At 34.5% G+C, this 18,751-nt stretch overlaps 1 protein-coding gene across 2 annotated transcripts; it reads left to right on the forward strand.

The window, feature by feature from the left end:
• Positions 1–602: 602 nt before the first annotated feature.
• LOC132101596 (pleckstrin homology domain-containing family G member 7-like) lies at positions 603–18,330 on the forward strand. 2 transcript variants are annotated; one of them, XM_059506658.1, is made up of 17 exons: positions 603–987; positions 2,389–3,116; positions 4,390–4,412; positions 8,176–8,294; positions 8,488–8,528; positions 8,845–8,943; positions 9,734–9,880; positions 10,101–10,196; positions 10,756–10,857; positions 12,369–12,482; positions 12,818–12,992; positions 15,227–15,342; positions 15,449–15,536; positions 15,630–15,709; positions 16,730–16,883; positions 17,083–17,180; positions 17,780–18,330. In XM_059506658.1, the coding sequence occupies exons 2-17, from the start codon at positions 2,508–2,510 to the stop codon at positions 17,882–17,884; spliced, it is 2,166 nt and encodes a 721-aa protein (XP_059362641.1). In that variant the 5' UTR covers positions 603–987; positions 2,389–2,507; the 3' UTR covers positions 17,885–18,330. The 2 variants fall into 2 exon arrangements, with proteins under 2 accessions (XP_059362641.1, XP_059362642.1); XM_059506659.1 differs by having other exon boundaries at positions 8,848–8,943.
• The last annotated feature ends 421 nt before the right edge of the window (positions 18,331–18,751 follow it).

Here is an 18,751-nt window from a genome sequence, read left to right on the forward strand (position 1 = left end):
TTCAGTCGTATTAAAAATATTTTATGGCATGATATGGCACTTAAGTAAAAAGTCAGGTTTTTATGTGTAGTTAATAGATTACACTACATTTCCATATATTGATCAAATAGCAATGTATAAAGGTGCAAAACGCGTTTACCTACACATATTTGAGAAACGAGATCTGATACATTAAGCATGTTTGGAATTGTTTTGAATAAAAAGGAAAAAAAAATAATAAAATAAGCCTATATCAGTTATACAGTGCTTTCGTAGAATGACTTATACCCCCGACCCCCCCCCCCCCCCCCCCCTCAAAAAAAATGTGCCCCCTCAAAAATCATGAATGCATGACGCCCCTGCTTGTAGATACTAGTTAAAATGGCTTTCAAAACCTAAATCATCATGAATAAAAAGGACGTTTCTTCGTCTATTTTTTAAATAAATTTTACAAAATCAGTCATCCTGATTTATACCTGATTCTGTTATAAACAACGTCTAATAATCAACTATAACTAAGTAAACTAACTGACTGGCACTATAACTAAACTAACTAGCTAAATGTGAATAGCAGCCCAGTAATCAACTTATCACGTGGTCACAGAAAGGAAAGCTAAGATGCTTGACATTTGCTCAGAGTTTCCATGAGGTTACAGCTCATGCGAGACTACGATATCTACTGACTTTCTTACCTGAATCTCTCTAAAGAAACACGAGGTCATCACGCAGTACTGCTCGCTGCACACCTTTCACACGCATATACTGTACATATCAACACAATACAGATATGCTCCACCTCCATTGACCTGAGGAGACAAGGCACCAGACTGAGCCACACAGCCAGAGCGTGCTTAGTTCACTTTAAACGGAGCTGGATTCTGTTGTTACGTGTAATATTTTTCGGATAAACATCCTGTGTGAAACTATAGCAGAGGCATTGTACATTTGGTTCAATTATTTTCCCTTCCAGCAGCCCGATTCTCAGATCACCCGGGAACGACAAAAGCGGTAAGTGGCACAGACGTGTCGAATCGTCAGTCAGAAATAACTGGCTTGTCTGGAAACATCTGTGATCGCACGATTTTGCTTAATAGAAACAAAGAAGTAAGCTAAGGTATTTACAGGATGTTTTATTACATCAGCATGGCTTTGACTGTGGATTAAAAAAAAAAAAAAGATTTAGACCGTAAGCCTACATTAGTTGCCCATGTCTGTTAGAGCAGGATCAGGTGCCTTTGTTTCCCACGCTGCACAGTGATGGTGCGAGTCAAAGTTTCTTTATAATGCGCAACAACAGAGCATGTGGTAAACAAATATAGGCAAAGACTGAAAATGTACTGTAGTTGGGTCATGCCTTTATAAAAGGTGCCCTCTGTGTTTCCTATGAACATTTGTAAACAATGACAATAAATGGTTTTGAATATAGAATTATAGGCACATTATTGTTGACTTTCTGTATGAAAGATGATTTGCTTAATTAATATAGTATTTAGATTTAGCACTGTAGATCTTACCAGACCTTAAAATGTTAACCATTTTACCATAATCTGTAAACAAAAATTATTGTAAATTTGATATTCCTAAAATTATTACCGCAAACTTCTAACTTTTAAGCTGATCTGATATATTCAACTCTTAAAATCATGATTTTGTATCATAAACAAAAGTCGAAAGTCGATTTTTGTAGAAATATCAGCATTAAATTCCCTTTCTAATAAATACCTTGTAGATTCATGACCTTCAGCACCAGGCTTGCAGTGATTAAATTAACTGTAAAACTATTACCTGATGGCACAATCAATTTAGTAACAAGAAGGCATTATTTTAAGATAAATTGTATATAAATGGAATATGCTTTTTAAAATCACATTTTTCAATGGAAAAGGGACCCAGTTTCATGTAATGACCAAGTTTCTGCAAGCTCCCCAGAAACAGACAGGCTAGTTAAAAAAAAGTCAAAAGTTAGAAACTGAACATACAACATATAAACACACATACAGTATCCACATTCTAGTGATATAATTAGTATTTCTATAATATGGACTCAAGAATATCACTTAAGAATGCTGAATGAATGATAAACTACAAACTGCCTTTTGAGAATGTGGTAAATAATCCTCCTGAATTGTTGAAAATTGCATAACGTTTATAGGGGCTTTCAATGTCTGGGTGCTTAACGTCATAAGTATTGGTAAAAGCAGATTAACCCTTTTAATCCAATTTGTGAACAAAATTTATGTTGGAGTTCGAAGGGCCTTAAAAGAGTTGTTGGTGCATTATACAGAGGTCTTATTGAGTAACTTTCTTTAGACGCAAAGGGTCTAAAATGGGCATACTGTACATGGCTAGTTCTACAAGAGTTGAAATAAACATAGTGGGTGGCTTTTCTAATCCTTTCTTGCTTTTCAGAAGCTCTAGAGAAATGGATTTTGGGATTGGACACATTTTTTGTGGGAATGACTCAAGCCAAACTTGCATCTGATTCTTTATCAGTCCTCTGTTAGATATATAATGCCGGATTACTCAAGATGACTGAGTTGAATTATGCTTTCATAAGTGAAAACGGGAAGGAAGTGGATACAACTTTGGACTGGAGTTACATAGACTGGCATGAAAAGAAAACAGTCAGAGGGACAGATGCACACACCCAAACCCAATGCCTACAAAGTGAGGACAAAGACACACAAACTGCTAGTCCTTTCATAATGCGAATAGATTTAGGAAGAGTGCCCTCCAGACTGAGGTACGGTTCCCTTACGGAGTCTGACGGTATGCCTCCACACTTATTTCAGTTTGACAGACAAGCTCCAGCCCGCATCTCCACATCTCCCACTCTGAGGAGAATGAGGAGCATGAGAATCTCCTACCGAGATCCAAGCAAGTCAGACGGTCCTCTAGGAGAGGAGTCTCCCACTCCCACGAGTCCCCTTTCTCCATTATTCCGGCAGAGATCTCCACTGGCGGCTCAGTCGGATGGAGAGAATGGGAACATTGAATCTTCAGTGATTCATGGGACAATAAGATCACACAGATCAAAGACCCTTGACAATGGAGTCATTTGCAAAAGCAAAGAGTCACATGATTCAAAAGAGTCAGTTTCTGATGATAATGAGAGCACAACCGACGACAATGACCAGGTATAAATGAGTTCAAGATGTCTTAATTTTTTTTATGTCATTAAAAAAAAAGTTTCAAAATTAAAAATGTCTTTTCTAATATAGGTTTTGCATTCCCAACCCTAAATATATATGAACATTAATTATGATACTTCGCTGAAATTTATTAAGTAGCGCTCCGGATACTTGATTCTGAAGTCAGTAAAATGCATTATTACTGATTTTTTTTTTTTTAATATATATACCATGCTGTCCATGGCAAATGCAACTGGCACCATTCTCTGTATTATGGTATAATCTATTTTATTTTAGCAGAAGGTTGAAGGTATACAAGTAAAATAATAAATAAATAAATGTACTTAAATTTAAAATTAATCTATTTAAACTCAAATAATATATTTAATGTCCACTTACATATTTTTTTATTTACTGGTTGCATAAAATGTGCTTATATATATATATATATATATATATATATATATATATATATATATTTATTTTAGTTTTCATTTTAAATTGTATTCTTTTTTTGCCATTTAAGTTTATTTTTTATTTCAGTTTTAATTATAGTTCAAATTAAAATTTTATTCATTTCCATTCAGTAGTTTTAGGGCTTCAGATTAAGCTTATTTCATTTAGCTGCCAAGACAACATTTCTCATTTTAAAATATTTTTTTTTTCATATAGTATTTATATTTTATATATTTGAGATTTATTTCAACTAACAAACGTGCTTTAAAATTTGTAATTTCTGTTAACAATATTAACCCTTGTCCTGATCACACTTTCAATGTTAATTTGATCTGATGGCTTGATATTATAATTTTCCAAGTTGATATCAGTCCTCTGTTATCATGTGATAATACGATCTTTTATTCAAATGGCTAGAGTCTTTCCGCTCTTAGCAAAGAAAGCCTGTCTTATTCTTCTTCGAACTCTCCAAGTAGTAGTTCACAATAAAAGCTTTTGACTGCAATTGAATCAGTTGATTCATGCACTGACAGCTTTGAGAAAACCTTTGATGAGACTCCTTTCACCACAGTCAGCAATCACCAAATAATGGAAGGGTGACAGGGTCAGTGAAGGATCAAAAGTATAAAAGAGAATCCCCATTCACTCCTTTCACCCAATGATCCAAGCCTTGCCACAATAGAGTGAGATATCAGTTGTGAGAACTATAGGGGTCACATTTTATGATGATATCCACTGAAATTTATACTTTGCAACTGCTGACCAGAGTTTTTCCTCATAAAGTACATTATTTACATTTTGCTGTGTCTTCTTTTGATTACAGACCAATGATCCCTGTCATGAAAGGTATGTGATCTGTCTCTTTCTAATGTTTTGCATAAACCGTCCCCACATCAGTCATATTTGCATGTGAACCATAATTCTTCCCTTAATGTCCTAGTCACTTGTTCTGTCTCAAATCAGCATTTGCTTGTTCACTTAAACTATTTGTCCTGTACTTGTTGCTCAACATCTCTAATTTGTAGTGTTGTTTCATTAATCCAGGAATTTGTTTGTGTGGAAACACACTCTTTGTGGTAATGAGGCCAAGTATGGCACCGTCTGATTGCAGTGCTCATCCCTGGACAGCGATTGGATGGGACAGTTATTCATTATTCCTTGGAGGTGCAAGCACAAAGCTCCCTTCTTTGTGATTGTGCCAGGGTTGGGATAGTCAGCATAGAGGGCTGCTTCATTCTAGGACTGCATTGTGGGTGTGCCTCTAGATAACAAGCCATTAGCAGTGACCTGTTTTTAATGTCAGTAAAAAGGAGATGCGCTGAGTGACTTTTACTTGTAGGGTTTTAAAACCTAATGTACTGGCATCTGTGTTTCTGTTTGCACTTGCAAAAGAGAAGTTAGAAGTGTAAATAGCGAACACATGAGGCTTTTTATTAGCCTCTGTATCTCTGAAAAAGTCCAAAAGGATGCAAATGATAAAGTAAAATGTTTATAAGGAAGTATTTGATGGGTTCATTGTGCCAGGTGCCGTGGGAATGGGTGTTCACTTTATAATTCTGAAGAATTTATGTCTCATAGCAACTGTATATGACTCAAGTATTTATTGGTATATGATCCCATATTTACTGTGATGAACCCAGAAAGACTGATAATCTATCTACAGTTGTTATTATATTTAGTTCTTCAGTTAGTGAACTTATGTTGGCTTGACAAACTCATGCTATGTAAACCAATCTTGTTAGCGACCTTGAGTCTCATCCATCCATCCACCTGTGATGCAACGAAATAATTATTCACCAAAAATTAAATTAAAGTTTTAATTAAGCCTAAAACCAAAAACAATTAGCCAGTTAATCAATTAATATTTTTTTTAATAATCAACTGAATTGTATATAAACATAATTCAGTTTTTAACTTGTTAATCATATCAATATGTTTCTACTGCAGTTTTTTGTTAATTTCTACTTAATTTCTAACTTTTAAATGGTGGCTGTAATAATTAACTAAAAGATTTATTCAAAAATACATTAAATAATGAATAAAACAGGATAAATAAAAATGAATGAATATGATATATAGCACATATTTATTAAAATCCTCATCTCGAGAGTTATTGGTCTAGCTCAGGCAGATCCGTTATACTGATGTTTATTTGATGTTTTCTTTACTGTTTACGTTCACTTAAAACAACCGACTGTGCTTACAAGGATACTCGTCAAGACAGCCATTAGTATTGGTATTCACCTGCTGTCTGAGAAGGCTATTTATTTGTGCACTTAAAGTGTGTGCACGTTGCACATAGAGCGCTCTATCACAAGGCTTAAAATGTGAGAGTGAAAAACTTTCTTGAGGAAGCAGCACTTGCCTGATCGTTAAGTTTTTGGGGGCTAAGGAGATAGATAGGGTGCTGAAACCCACCTAAAAATATATAACCAATTCACCTGATTCGGTTTGATTGCTGAGCCTGTTTCTGAGATAGCAACATGCCAATCCGTGGTTGAATTTCCGACACGGCTAACCGTAAATCATCTTCCACTGTCAACAAGTGTGACCGATACTTGAGCCAAGTCAGCTATAACCGTTGACTAGTAGTGGGAGTCAGATTTCTCCCTATGGATGGCTAAAGATCTGCTAACTCATATTCATAAATCCACAGGGGGACGTCTCTGAATCAACCGATACTCACGGCCCCCTTGATAAAGTCTTAACCACAGGTTGAAAGCCCCTGGTCTAGCTAAATAATGAGGTGTGCACATTAAATGGTTTTTCTGAGGTAAATGTAACATGTGAAATTACATTCTTTACGAACTGTTTTATTGACATCTTTCTGCCTTTGAAACATTGCGATAGCATAAGATGTGATACATTTCAGTAAGTAAGTTTTTTCAACACATCTTTTGATGTTCATTCATGTGTATAGTGTGCTATAGCTAGTAGTAAAGAGGAAAAGATGATCGATCCGTCACGCCACATTGAAGTGACATTTATTGTTTGAATTTTGCAATATAATTGACTTAATTTGAAGGCGTATATATATATTATATTATATATGGGACTGATAAATATATATATATATATATATATATACATTTATCAGTCCCATACTGTTTATGACTTTCAGATTTCTAGGCTTAATAATTTTCAGATAAAGATTTGTCAAGTCAACGTTTGTCTTGATCAACTTTAGTTTTTTTATTTGTAGCAAAAACAGAATTGTATTTATTACATAGATGCGAGGTATGATTAACTCTTACTTCCAAGCTCTTATTGCTCTCCCATACCTGCATCTGAAGAGGAAAACCCCTTTTAAATGTTTATTGACACACATCACATAGTGGCACATCATTGAGTCTCTGTACAGCTGGATGGGCACAACGCTGAGAGTAACTCAAACAAAAACCAGACTGTCTAGTTGTCTGTGAAAACGGTCATAGCTCTGCCTAAAAGCTCTTAGGATTTTATGTCAAAATGTAACAGAGGAACTGAAGCATAGCAGAACAGAACACAAAATCACTATACGGAACTATAATCTTGTTTAATCTAATGTATTGGTGATAAACTATAATGACTAGGAACTGCACAAGAGCACAAGACCAAACTGTAGGGTTTTCTATATTGTTTCCAATCCATAAGTGAGCAGCTCATGATTATAATCTTGATATTAACATTACATGTAAACCATTTAAATTTTAATACCATTTTAGTTTCAATTTGAGTTCATTATTCGTTTTCAGAATTATTGGTACCTTTTTACCTTTATTCAGCAAAATCTAAAAAAAAGTTTTGCATTTACTTTGCGGTTAACAGAAATGTTTTAAACAAATAGTGTTTGTCATAATTCTACCTTTCCTGTGTATTTAACCCTGGTAAATACAGAAAAGCACTAGGAAAAAAACCAAACAAACATTTGACTTGATTAACAATGACTTCACTCCTATGGCTGCAGGCAGAAAATCAGGATGCTTTCCACCCCTGCTGCTCTTTGTTCTTAACCAGTGGATATAATCAAATTTCAATCTTTCAATATATCCAACTGTTCAGGTATCAGCTGACAGGTCTGTAGATCCACTATGCAATGATGTGCATGTACAGCTGATACATGGTATGGTGTTGTTTATCATCTTTGCAAACGCAGTTTCAGCCACCTAATACTAACAAAGCATGTTAGAAATGTGAACATGGAATTCTTTGATTTCCTGCTAAAGCAAATCTGTCTTAAATTTTCAAGTTTAGCATGGCTTGGCTCTGCATAAAGAGATTACAACAGTGCATTGGCCAAAGTTAATCGAACCTTCTCTGATTAATTTAGTGGAATAATTGTTTTCCGTGGTCTAAAGAGCTATTGTGTGGACGAGTAAAAGTAGAAATCATTAGGCATAATTGCAATTCACATGTAGATCTACTCTCTAAACTCGTTCAGTTTGTGGCGAACTTGTAGAAAGTGTCGTTATACAAATACATAGCAAATAAATCTTAAATATGATGCTCTGTGGTTAACCAACATTATTTCAGTGAGCATCCATCATGCATAACTTTGAAAGGCTGGCTGCCTCAGGGACCGGAATGTCCTCCGAACTCACCTGCTCTCTTCCGGTTTGCTTTTTCCCAGGCTGCAGGAGAGGAGGCGGAGCTCTGTGGTTGTGAGTCTTCCTGGATTGGACGTTTCCCCTGGAGATTTGTTCGTGTCCAATGGCGTTGCTGATATTTTAAATAAATCAGCCTATTCAGGTTAGTCATGCCTCAATGTCATGAATCTTTATTTAATATGATTTGCCAACATGTGCTACTGTATACCTGTAGAATTAAATAATAAATGAACAAAAGTATATAATTCCGTTTTATAGCCCATCTCCAACTAGCAATGCTTAATAAAATGCATGACTTTATGCAGAGCACTTAGTTTTATTGCACTCTTTTACAGACACTAAGAAATCAAAGTGGCCTTTCTCAAGGCGTAACACAGTAAGTGTAAAGATTCGCATATTTTAACGTTTCAGTTCCATCATGCAGATATCTGTTTTGTGACGTTTTGATCTTGTTTGATATCTAGCACATAGTGTTCACTGACCCACTTTGAGCTTAATTAGATTTGAATGCATGCACCCCTTTCCCCCAATCAATTCCATTAACAGTAAACAACAACAAAATGGAGACGTCTAACAGAGCTCAAACATGTCGTGCTATGCAATCTGCTCCACAGTTTGTGCTCAAACACAAACAGAGACCTGTTGAGGGCAGGGCGCTGTGATGTTGAATAAATGTGAGTGGTGTTTTCCAGCAGACAAAAGGGAAGACTTGCAGCGTAGCTGACATTGAAAAGTGTCTGGCTGGCATTCAGATCCAGGAATGGCGAGACACAGACTTTCAGACATATAAGGTAAGTGTTCAAAACTGATGCCTCAAAACTGCTGTGAGTTGAAAACTCCCTGAGGTAAGCACATTAGTATTTATGCATGGCCATGGCCACACCCGAAGTTACTTGGTTAAAAGAAAATCACAAATAGGTTTAACTATACTTAACTTTTTTTGTTTGTTTTTTTTACTGAGGGGATTTAGATTTTTTTTTTTTTTATCACTCGATAATATGCATATTATCATATGTATGCATTATAATTGAAATCAACAGATGTAAATAAATAATTTAAAGGTGCTGTATGTAAGTTTTTGACTCAACAAAAGCATAAAATTTCCATAGCATGTTTCTTAAATATCTGCAAACATATTAAGTTAACATACTTGTTTATCTGTAAAACAATGCTACAGTCAATTATTCTCTTTTGAAAATGTGCGTTCTGGGCCGGAATGTCTGTTGTTTAACGCCCACTGCCAGTTTACCTAATTGTGTCTTGGCACCCTGGGTTGCCTGTTCATGGAAAACACAGCGTATTAAATTTCATTCATCGTCAAGTGTACTCGTTCCTGATGGTGTCATCAGTCTGGCAACCTGTGTGTGCATCAAGTCTGAGGGGGAGGGGCCGGGTGAAACAAAACCCTCTCAATATTTTGAATTTGGACTGCAATACCTAGTTCAACCACTCGGTGTCAATCCTACATACAGCACCTTTTAAGTGTATTTAATGTTTTTCACTAGTCTGAAATCAATGAGAAATCTATGTTTTGGCCTGTAACGTCTTGCCTAAAGGAGTCAATTTTCTATCGCTTTTCAGGATATGTCTTTAGAGGACTTTTTGAGAGGTCACTCTGAACTGGGAGCAGCGGAGAATCCAGAAGACTACCGTAAACAAGAAGCCATTTGGGAGCTTTTCACCAGTGAATGTGTCTACTTCCTTGATCAGCTCATGGTTTTAAAAGAGGTGTGAACACCATGCCATCAGAATTACGGAATGACATGTCCTCCAGTGAAAGAGACAAATTGACAAAAATAGAGTTTTAGCTACTGTATGTCGCATATTTACTGTAGCTGAAATTTACTAGCGAACCATTAGCTAGCACAAATGTTCTGGGGCAAACAGACCATTGAATCACTTTTGTAGGAATAGAACTTACACGTGTTTGCTTTTGTTCTGCATGTAGGTGTTTTTGACCACACTAACAGACCTTCAGATGAGAGAGTGTCTTCACGACATTGACTCCTGGAGGCTCTTTGCAAATCTCAATGAGCTCTGTCTGGTAAGACTTTAATGAATTAGGTGGAAATGTGTGGCCCTGGAGCACAAAACCAGTCATAATAGCATGGGTATATTTGTAGCAATAGCCAACAATACATTGTATGGGTCAAAATTATTACATTTTCTTTTATGCCAAAAATCACTAGGATATTTAGTAAGATGTTCCATAATGATATTTTGTCAATTTCCTACCGTAATTGTATCAGTAAAATTGTTGCTTAGTTGTATGCTTCTCTAAGAACTTAATTTTGACAAGGCGACTTTCAAATAGTTGCAGATTCCAGATTTTCAAATAGTTGTATCTCGGTCAAATATTGTCCAATACTAACAAGCCATACATCAATGGAAAGCTTGTTTATTCAGATTATTCAGATGATGTATGAATCTCAATTAAAAAAAAAAATTGACCTTTTTGACTAGTTTTGTTGTCCAGGATCACATATGTGACTGGAAATTACCTGCTTGTTTAAACTTTGTTGGATGCAGTTTTTTTTCGGCTTTGTTCCAGTTTATAAAATTAAATCTTATAATGTCTCAATTTGTTTCTTACTGTATTGCAGGTTAGCTTTGGCTTGCTTACTAGCTTCTTGCGTGTCATTAAGGAGATTTGGACAAATCCAGACAACTACAGTACTCAATCTCTTCTTGAACTCCTAAAAAAGGTAAGATAGCATAGTTTGATATTTTTAATTATATATATATATATATATATATATATATATATATATATATATATATATATATATATACAGTACAGACCAAAAGTTTGGAAACATTACTATTTTTAATGTTTTTAAAAGAAGTTTCTTCTGCTCATCAAGCCTGCATTTATTTGATCAAAAATAAAATTTAAAAAATAGAAAAAAAATTAATTGTTTTTAAATTTATTATACTTTAAATTATCATTTATTTCTGTGATGCAAAGCTGAATTTTTAGGATCATTATCACATGATCCTTTAGAAATCATTCTAATATGATGATTCATTATTAAAGTTGGAAACAGTTCTGCTGCTTAATATTTTTTCAGAACATGTGATACTTTTTTAGGATACTTTGATGAATAAAAAGTAAAAAAAAAAAAAAAGAAGCTATGTTTTTAAAATATAAATATTTTGTAATAACAATATACACTACTGGTCAGTAATTTGGGGTCAGTAATTTTTTTTTCTTTCTTTTTTTTAATAAAATCAATCCTTTTATTCAGCAAGGATGTTAAATTGATAAAAAGTGATAGTAAAGAAAATATATTATTAGAATATTTATTATTAGAATTTTTTTTTATTTTGAATAAATGCAGTTCTTTTTAACCTTTTATTCATCAAATATATTAGACAGCAGAACTGTTTCCAACACTCATAATAAACCAGAATATTAGAATGATTTCTAAATGATCATGTGATAGACTGGATGTTACATGTGACACTGAAGGCTGGAGTAATGATGCTGAAAATTCAGCTTTGCATCACAGGAATAAATTATTTTTTTAAAGTATATTCAAATAGAAAACTGTTATTTTAAGTTGTAATAATATTTCACAATATTACTGTTTTTTCTGTATTTTTGATCAAATAAATGCAGGCTTGATGAGCAGAAGAAACTTCTTTCAAAAACATTAAAAATAGTAATGTTTCCAAACTTTTAGTCTGTACTGTATATATATATATATATATATATATATATATATATATATATATATATGTGTGTGTGTGTGTGTGTATATATGTATATGTGTATATATGTGTGTGTGTGTGTGTGTTGTGTGTGTAAGATTTTTTTAAATGTTTTTGACAAAGGTCACTTATGCTTAACAAAAAATACAGTAAAAAGCATTTTCTGCATCCATTACTCCAATCTTCAATGTCACATGATTCTTCAGAAATCATTCTGATATGCCGATCCAGTGCTTTTATAATATTATAAATTTTGAAACGAATGAAAAAAATTTCTGAAAAAAATGCTTATAGAAAAAGAAAGTCATGGTTCAGTGACCTTTAAACATAATGTATAACTTCCCAAATGTAAACTATTATATTAGGCAGTTAGCAAATGATTGTTCTAGAAAAAAAACTGAACACCATTAAGCATTTGTTCCTTATTTGCTGAAAGATAACAATGTTTTATCTCTATTGTTCTCTTCTGATTGCTCTTGCATTTTGACTGTTTGCTTTGCAGGCGTTTGGTGACAGTATTTGCCATTGTCTACAGAAATACTGCCTGAATTACAGTACAGCCATCCTTTATCTGGACAGCCTGAAGCTCAGGGAGGACTTTGGCTGTTTCGTGAAGGTAACCGTGGCAAGCGTGATTTGACATGGTAAATCAGGGCTTGGTCTCAATACTGACAAGATCTAGAGAACAGGGCAAACATTACCACGTGAGGTTCAGGCCCCTGTTGGGTGGTTGTCAGAAACAGGTGACAGGCTCGTGGGTGAAAGTGTGTTTACTCCGCTACTTTCCCTTTCTTACATCATCAGCTTCACATCAAGTTTGCCCTGTCACTTCTAGCTTTTGCACTCAGTTGCCCACAAGGGATTTTGTTTGTCAGCTGATTTTTATTTAAGTCTCATTAGACACTTAACATTCCAAATCTCCTCCCATCCTTCACTCTTTGTGTCATCCAGTGGTGTGAACGAAACGAACAGTGCCGCAGGCTTCAGTTGAAGGATCTGCTGGTGGTTCCTCTGCAGAGGTTTACACGGTACCCTCTGCTGTTGAAGAACATAGGGAAAAAGAGTTGCTCGGAGGACGAGGAGAACACCATACAGACCATCGTGGATCACATTGACAGAGCCATCTGTAAGTTGGTGGCATTTTTGTGACAGATGAAGGTACAGGTGCACTGACATAATTCTAGCCCATATCGATAAGCAGATAATTTATTTCCTGTTATTGTAGCTGATAACTTTGGAAGGTTGTTTCCGCCACAGGATAAAATTTCTATTTAAAAAAAATTTAAATAAATAAATAAATAAACATATATATTCAAGACTTATTTTACTCTTTAATCTTAGAATTGCAGGATATAAACCTGCAGTTCTGAAAAAAAAGTCTGAATTGTGAGAATTTCTTTTTATTCCGTGGTGGGGAAAAAATGCAATATGTAAACTCTCAACTGTGAGTTTAGAGAGATGTAAACTCTCAATTCTCAGGAAAAAAATTCAGACTTGTGAGATAAAAATACCTTATTAATTAACTTTTAATATTTAACTTTTAATATACTATAATTAACTTTTAGTGTGCATTATATGATGGCAAAGGTAGACTAATTGCAAAAACAGGGTAAATAAATATCCAATATTGGCCAATATTTGTCCAGTTGGCTCCATATGGAAATGTAAAAAAAAATGATCAAATTAATTTAGACATCAAAACATTACATGTACACTACGAAAATGAATGTTCATTTTGAGATAACATTTAACAGTGTTATTAAATGATTAACACTTTTAAAGACCAACTTTCAATGAGCATTATATGATGGCAAAGGTAGACTAATTGAATAAGGTAAGTAAATATCCAGTATTTGCCAATATAGTAAAACTTTTTTTATATATATATATCTCTAGTGTCAGCTTGTGAGTGTTTTTTTTTTTTTTTTTTTTACAATAGTTGGTAAAATTGGTTTTCATTTTCTACAGTAATTGTGATAGATAATCTTGGCTTCTCAGATGAGGACACTTTGATCTGGTTTGGGTAAAACACTCAAGTCAAAGCAGGTGACATGTGACTTTTCCTGTTCTCTGACTGCCATCATAGGAAAGCTGTTTTTGAGGCGTGTAGTGACAGCCACTGTGCGATATGACACGCAGTGACTCTGTCAAAGACAAAACAGCTGAAAGTACGCCATGTTTTTGTAAGCTATGAAAATGTGACTTTTGAATTTACATGTCCAAGCCCAGTAATCTTTTTATGAAGCATTACACAACTTGTCATAAATCCATTATGTGTTTATCAAGTGCCCTGTTTTGATAAGGAAAAGAGATGAATATATCATGTTGAAATTTTTGTTTACAATATTTTTATATACATTAACATTTGTTGTTTATAAGATCCTATAAAATATATTTATTAAATGCTGTTTTTATAAAAGTTTTACTAAAATGTAGAATTTACTATGAAAAAATAGTAATCGAAAAAGCCCCATGATGGTAATGACTGTGTATGTTATATATATATATATATATATATATATATATATATATACATATGTATGTGTATGTGTTTTTTTTATATATATATTTTAATCTTTTTATAAAATAGTTTAATTGTATAATTTTAACAAGAATGTAAAAGAAAACGCTCCATGATGGTAATGACTGTGTACGTTGTTGTAGTGATACAAGATTTTGCTCATAGATTTTGGCAAAATATTTTTATATTATTTTACAAGCCAAGCTAGCTGGCATTAATTTAACTTTTAACCCAAAATAAACTGAAGTTGGTTGTTATAAATTCAATAATATTCTCTGCGGTGCTTGAGGTGATGGTAATAATCACACTTGTTATCCTGTCTTGACTTGTTGACCTGCTCCGGGGCTGATTTATGGCTAGACAGGCTTGAAATGATTATTAGGTTAATCTTCTATACAAAAGCAATTATTTTTTTTAAATTCAAAACATTCCAGGATGGCAGCTGCTCATTTCAGCCCACTTTGTGACAACGTTCCCATACCCAATATAAGGGTGTGTGTGTGTGTGTGCACATCTCTTCTTGGTGACTTTCATGCAATTAAAAAAGCGCATGAGGAGTCGTCAGATGGGTGTGGGGTTCAAACAACACAATTGTGTCATTGCTGATGAAAGATCCTGTACTTGGAACGCAGTAGGAAGAATCTACAATTAAATTCAGTTGATTGTCTCCAACTGAACAGCCAAAAACAGGATCTGTTTTACAGAAGCAGTAATGTTTGTTTTGGGCAGGTGTGGATGAACACGCTAACCTTTCATAGCCAACCGCCTTTGTGTAGGCTGATGATACAATAGAGTTCCCACCCAAATCTCTCTCTCTTTCTCTCTGTGTCTCTGTACAGATGATCTTGAAGGAAAAGTGAAGTGGTTGGACAACTATCAGAAGGTGAAGCAGCTGAAGGAAGCTCTGGTGTGGCTTCCTGTTTGGGAGCAAGACAAAAGGGCACATGTTCCTGAGGTTTATGTCAAAATCTGTATCTTCAAGCATGCTATATGTTAATTTTAGTTCGATTTGAACTGCATTTATAGAGATTCCAAAGCTGTGTGTATTTGATTCCTAACAGAATCTGAAGCACTTGCTGAAAGCTGTAACCCTTGAGAACCTGGTGTCTCATCGAAGTCTACTGCACGATGGGAAGCTTGTTCTCACAGGTCAGAGAAATAAGTCCGTTTTTCTCATTGGTCCATTTATGCTTTTAGGACCATAGTGTTTTGTATGCTTACATTATTTTCTTTTGCACACAGAAAATGCAAAGATGCATGAGGTCTACCTGTTTTTGTTCGATGAATTTCTTCTAATCACGAAGATCAAGCGAAGCAAAAAGGTGCGGTTATTGATCAGTATTAGTACATTCGTTTCTTCTAAACGCTATTCCAGCATCTATGGCTGTATTCATAGCAAGAACTAGTTAATCTGTACTCAAGTCAATCTATATACAAGTCTGTTATACACATACACAAATCTTTAATTCACCTAACCTGCACATCTTTACACTGTGGGAGGAAAGCAGAGTACCCAGCGTAAACCCAGGCTGACACATGGAGAACATGCGATCAGTATGAAGAGTGTTTATAAAGCTTGAAGGAAAGGGATGATTGTTTGGTGTTATTACTGTGAAAGGCTTAGCAGCCCTGTCTCTGTTGACAGAAATCAAAGCATGGGCGATGCATCAGAGCGTGTGACGGTGATGTGAAAATAGATTTGTTGATTTTGTCTGGGAGTGCTTATTGCTTCGAGGCATTACTCCCTTTTACACGCTAAGGTTAAATAGAGATCAGTGGATTGTGTCAGATGATAATACTGTACTGACTACTGTAAATGGAGATTAAAAGTTAAATATATTGATATATTTGATCTTATATGAGATGCTATTAAATTCACAATTGAAGATAATTTTGCTAGATAATGATTGATAAAATGCTTAAGTCAACATGAAATAAAAAAGGCCCCATATTTACACTGCTGTTGTAAAGTTTAGGTCACCTAAGTTTATTTTGGCAGTTCTTTTTAACTTTCTATTCACCAAAGTGTCCTGAAAAAAAAAAGGTCTCCACAAAAACCTTGAGCAGCAAAACTGTTTTCAACATTGATTCTAAGAAAAGCTTGAGCACCAAATCAGCAAATTAGGAAGATTTCTGAAGGACACTGAAGAGTAATGGCTGCTGAAAATTCAGTCCAATCTCATCCTATATTTATTAAATGCTGAAACACTTTCTTTCACTTGGAAATACAGCTCAATACAAAAGTAAAATAGGTTTCCTGTGCTGTTTAATGCTTACTTCAGTATAAGTAAGGCAAAACTTTTAAACAGCTAATATCATAGTCTTGTGTTTATGTATTGTAGAGGTCTGGAGTGGTGGAGTTGAACCCCCTGCGTTCGGTCGCGGGCCAAGAGCTTGATCTGTTATTACAGGAGGGCTGTAGCTTCATTGTCCTGGACCAGCCCATCTCTCTGGACCGCCTGCAGTTAAAGAACATAGACCAGCTCAACGCCACAGGTGCCGACAGCACGCACAAACATAGCATGACGCACTCTTTGGATTAAGATCATGTTGCAGTTGTTACGTAATTATTTCGTAATCCAGAAATTTCCATCGAGGATGGACCAGCCCATGTGTGATCAGCACTGATGATAGTGTAGATACAAACACTGAAGTTCACTCTGATGGACTGATATTTTATCTCTGAATGTTTCAGCATCTGGTCTGCCCAATTCCTTCATAATAATGCACCAGAATCGTTACCAGCAGTGCATCGGAGTCTTCATTCTGCAAGCCCAGACTGAATCTGTGAAGGTGAATATTTTGGCTTTGAATTTAAGGCTTTGATTTCCATCCAACACCCATAATTCATAAACTTAACCAGTGCTGGCATGTCAAACATCATTAGATTATTCAGTATCAATTACATGTAAATTGGGCATGACATTACTTTGTATGTTAATGGCAGATGCTTTCTCTTTCTATTCTTTTTGGAAAAAGTTATGGTTTACTCAAAAATATTTCAACATTAATAACAATAAGAAATGTTTCTTAAGCACCAAATCAGCATATTTTAATCATTTCCAAAGGAACATATGAAACTGAGGACTGGAGTAATGATGATAAAATTTCAGCTTTGCCATCGCAGGAATAAAAACATTTTAAAATATATTAAAACAGAAAACAGTTATTTTAATTTGTAATATTTCTGTATTTTTACTTCAATAACTACAGTCTTTTTAAGCATTAGAGACTATTTGAATGGAAGTGTACTTGAATGGAGGAAGAAAAAAAAATCTGAAATCTTAAGTTTGTCAAGGTTACATGTACAAATTGGCAATATAATCTAACAGTGGTATTATTAACGTAGCTTTTAGCTCAAATCACAAAAATGTATGTTGTGTATGTTCCAGAAAGCGTGGGTGACGGAGATTGAGGATGCCACCAGTTCTCTGCTGAAGCAGGACTGTCAGCAGCCGCGGGTCAAGAACTCTTTTCTGGAGTCTTTACAGATCTAATTTATACAGAGACTTTGTAGAAATCTTCCCCAAGCGTGCCAGTGAACCACTTTAGTGGTCCAAAAATTAAAATTCTGTCATCATTTACTCACCTTCATTTTATTCCAAACATGTCAGGCTTTTTACGAGAGAATGTCTGTTCTTTTTTTCATACAGTAAAGCAGGACTGAAGCTGTCAAGCTCTTAAAAGGACAGAAATCACCATGAAAGTATTCATGTTTTCTGTATGACTCAAATTGACTGCAAAACATCTTTTTATGTCCTAAAAAGAAACCATAAGGGTTTGAAACTTTTTTTTTGTTGTTGCTAAAAATTTAAATACATCACCACTGTGTAAAAGTAGTAACACAGAACAGTTTAAAGTTCCACAAAAGGAACAGCTTTTCAATTTTTGGAATGTTGCACATTTCTATAATGCAAATAAATAATGATGAATCTGTGTCACAGAGAGGGACATTATGTGTTGTGCGGAAAGTTAAATGCTTAGATATAGTAAAGAATGGACTGTTTGTGTTGTAATACTTTGTGCAATAGACAAAATGCTAATTTGTATAAATTAAGATCTTCTTTAAAATAATGTTATGCATCACATAACATTGTTTTGTGAATAATTCACTTGTTTGACCATGAAAAATAAAATATAACGTTTTTATACATAATGAAGAAAGTATTTTATTTAAAAGTATAAACAGGACATCAGTAAAACTAATTTTTGGTAATTTGAAATGAAGCTTAAATAAAATATGTTTGTATGTTAAAAAAATTAAACCGATCATATTAACAATAAAAACGAATTCTAACCTTAATAAATGTTACAGAAGTGTGTGTGTGTGTGTGTGTATTTGTGTGTGTATATATATATATATA

This window comes from Carassius carassius, chromosome 23 (genome assembly GCF_963082965.1).
Source record: "Carassius carassius chromosome 23, fCarCar2.1, whole genome shotgun sequence".
Lineage (NCBI taxonomy): Eukaryota > Metazoa > Chordata > Actinopteri > Cypriniformes > Cyprinidae > Carassius > Carassius carassius.

Excerpts from the sequence above, each read along its gene's own strand:
- LOC132101596 (XM_059506658.1), top strand. The coding sequence starts at position 2,508 with ATGACTGAGTTGAATTATGCTTTCATAAGTGAAAACGGGAAGGAAGTG. Across the intron at positions 3,117-4,389 it reads CAACCGACGACAATGACCAG|ACCAATGATCCCTGTCATGA; the intron begins GTATAAATGAGT and ends TTTTGATTACAG. Across the intron at positions 10,197-10,755 it reads ATCTCAATGAGCTCTGTCTG|GTTAGCTTTGGCTTGCTTAC; the intron begins GTAAGACTTTAA and ends ACTGTATTGCAG.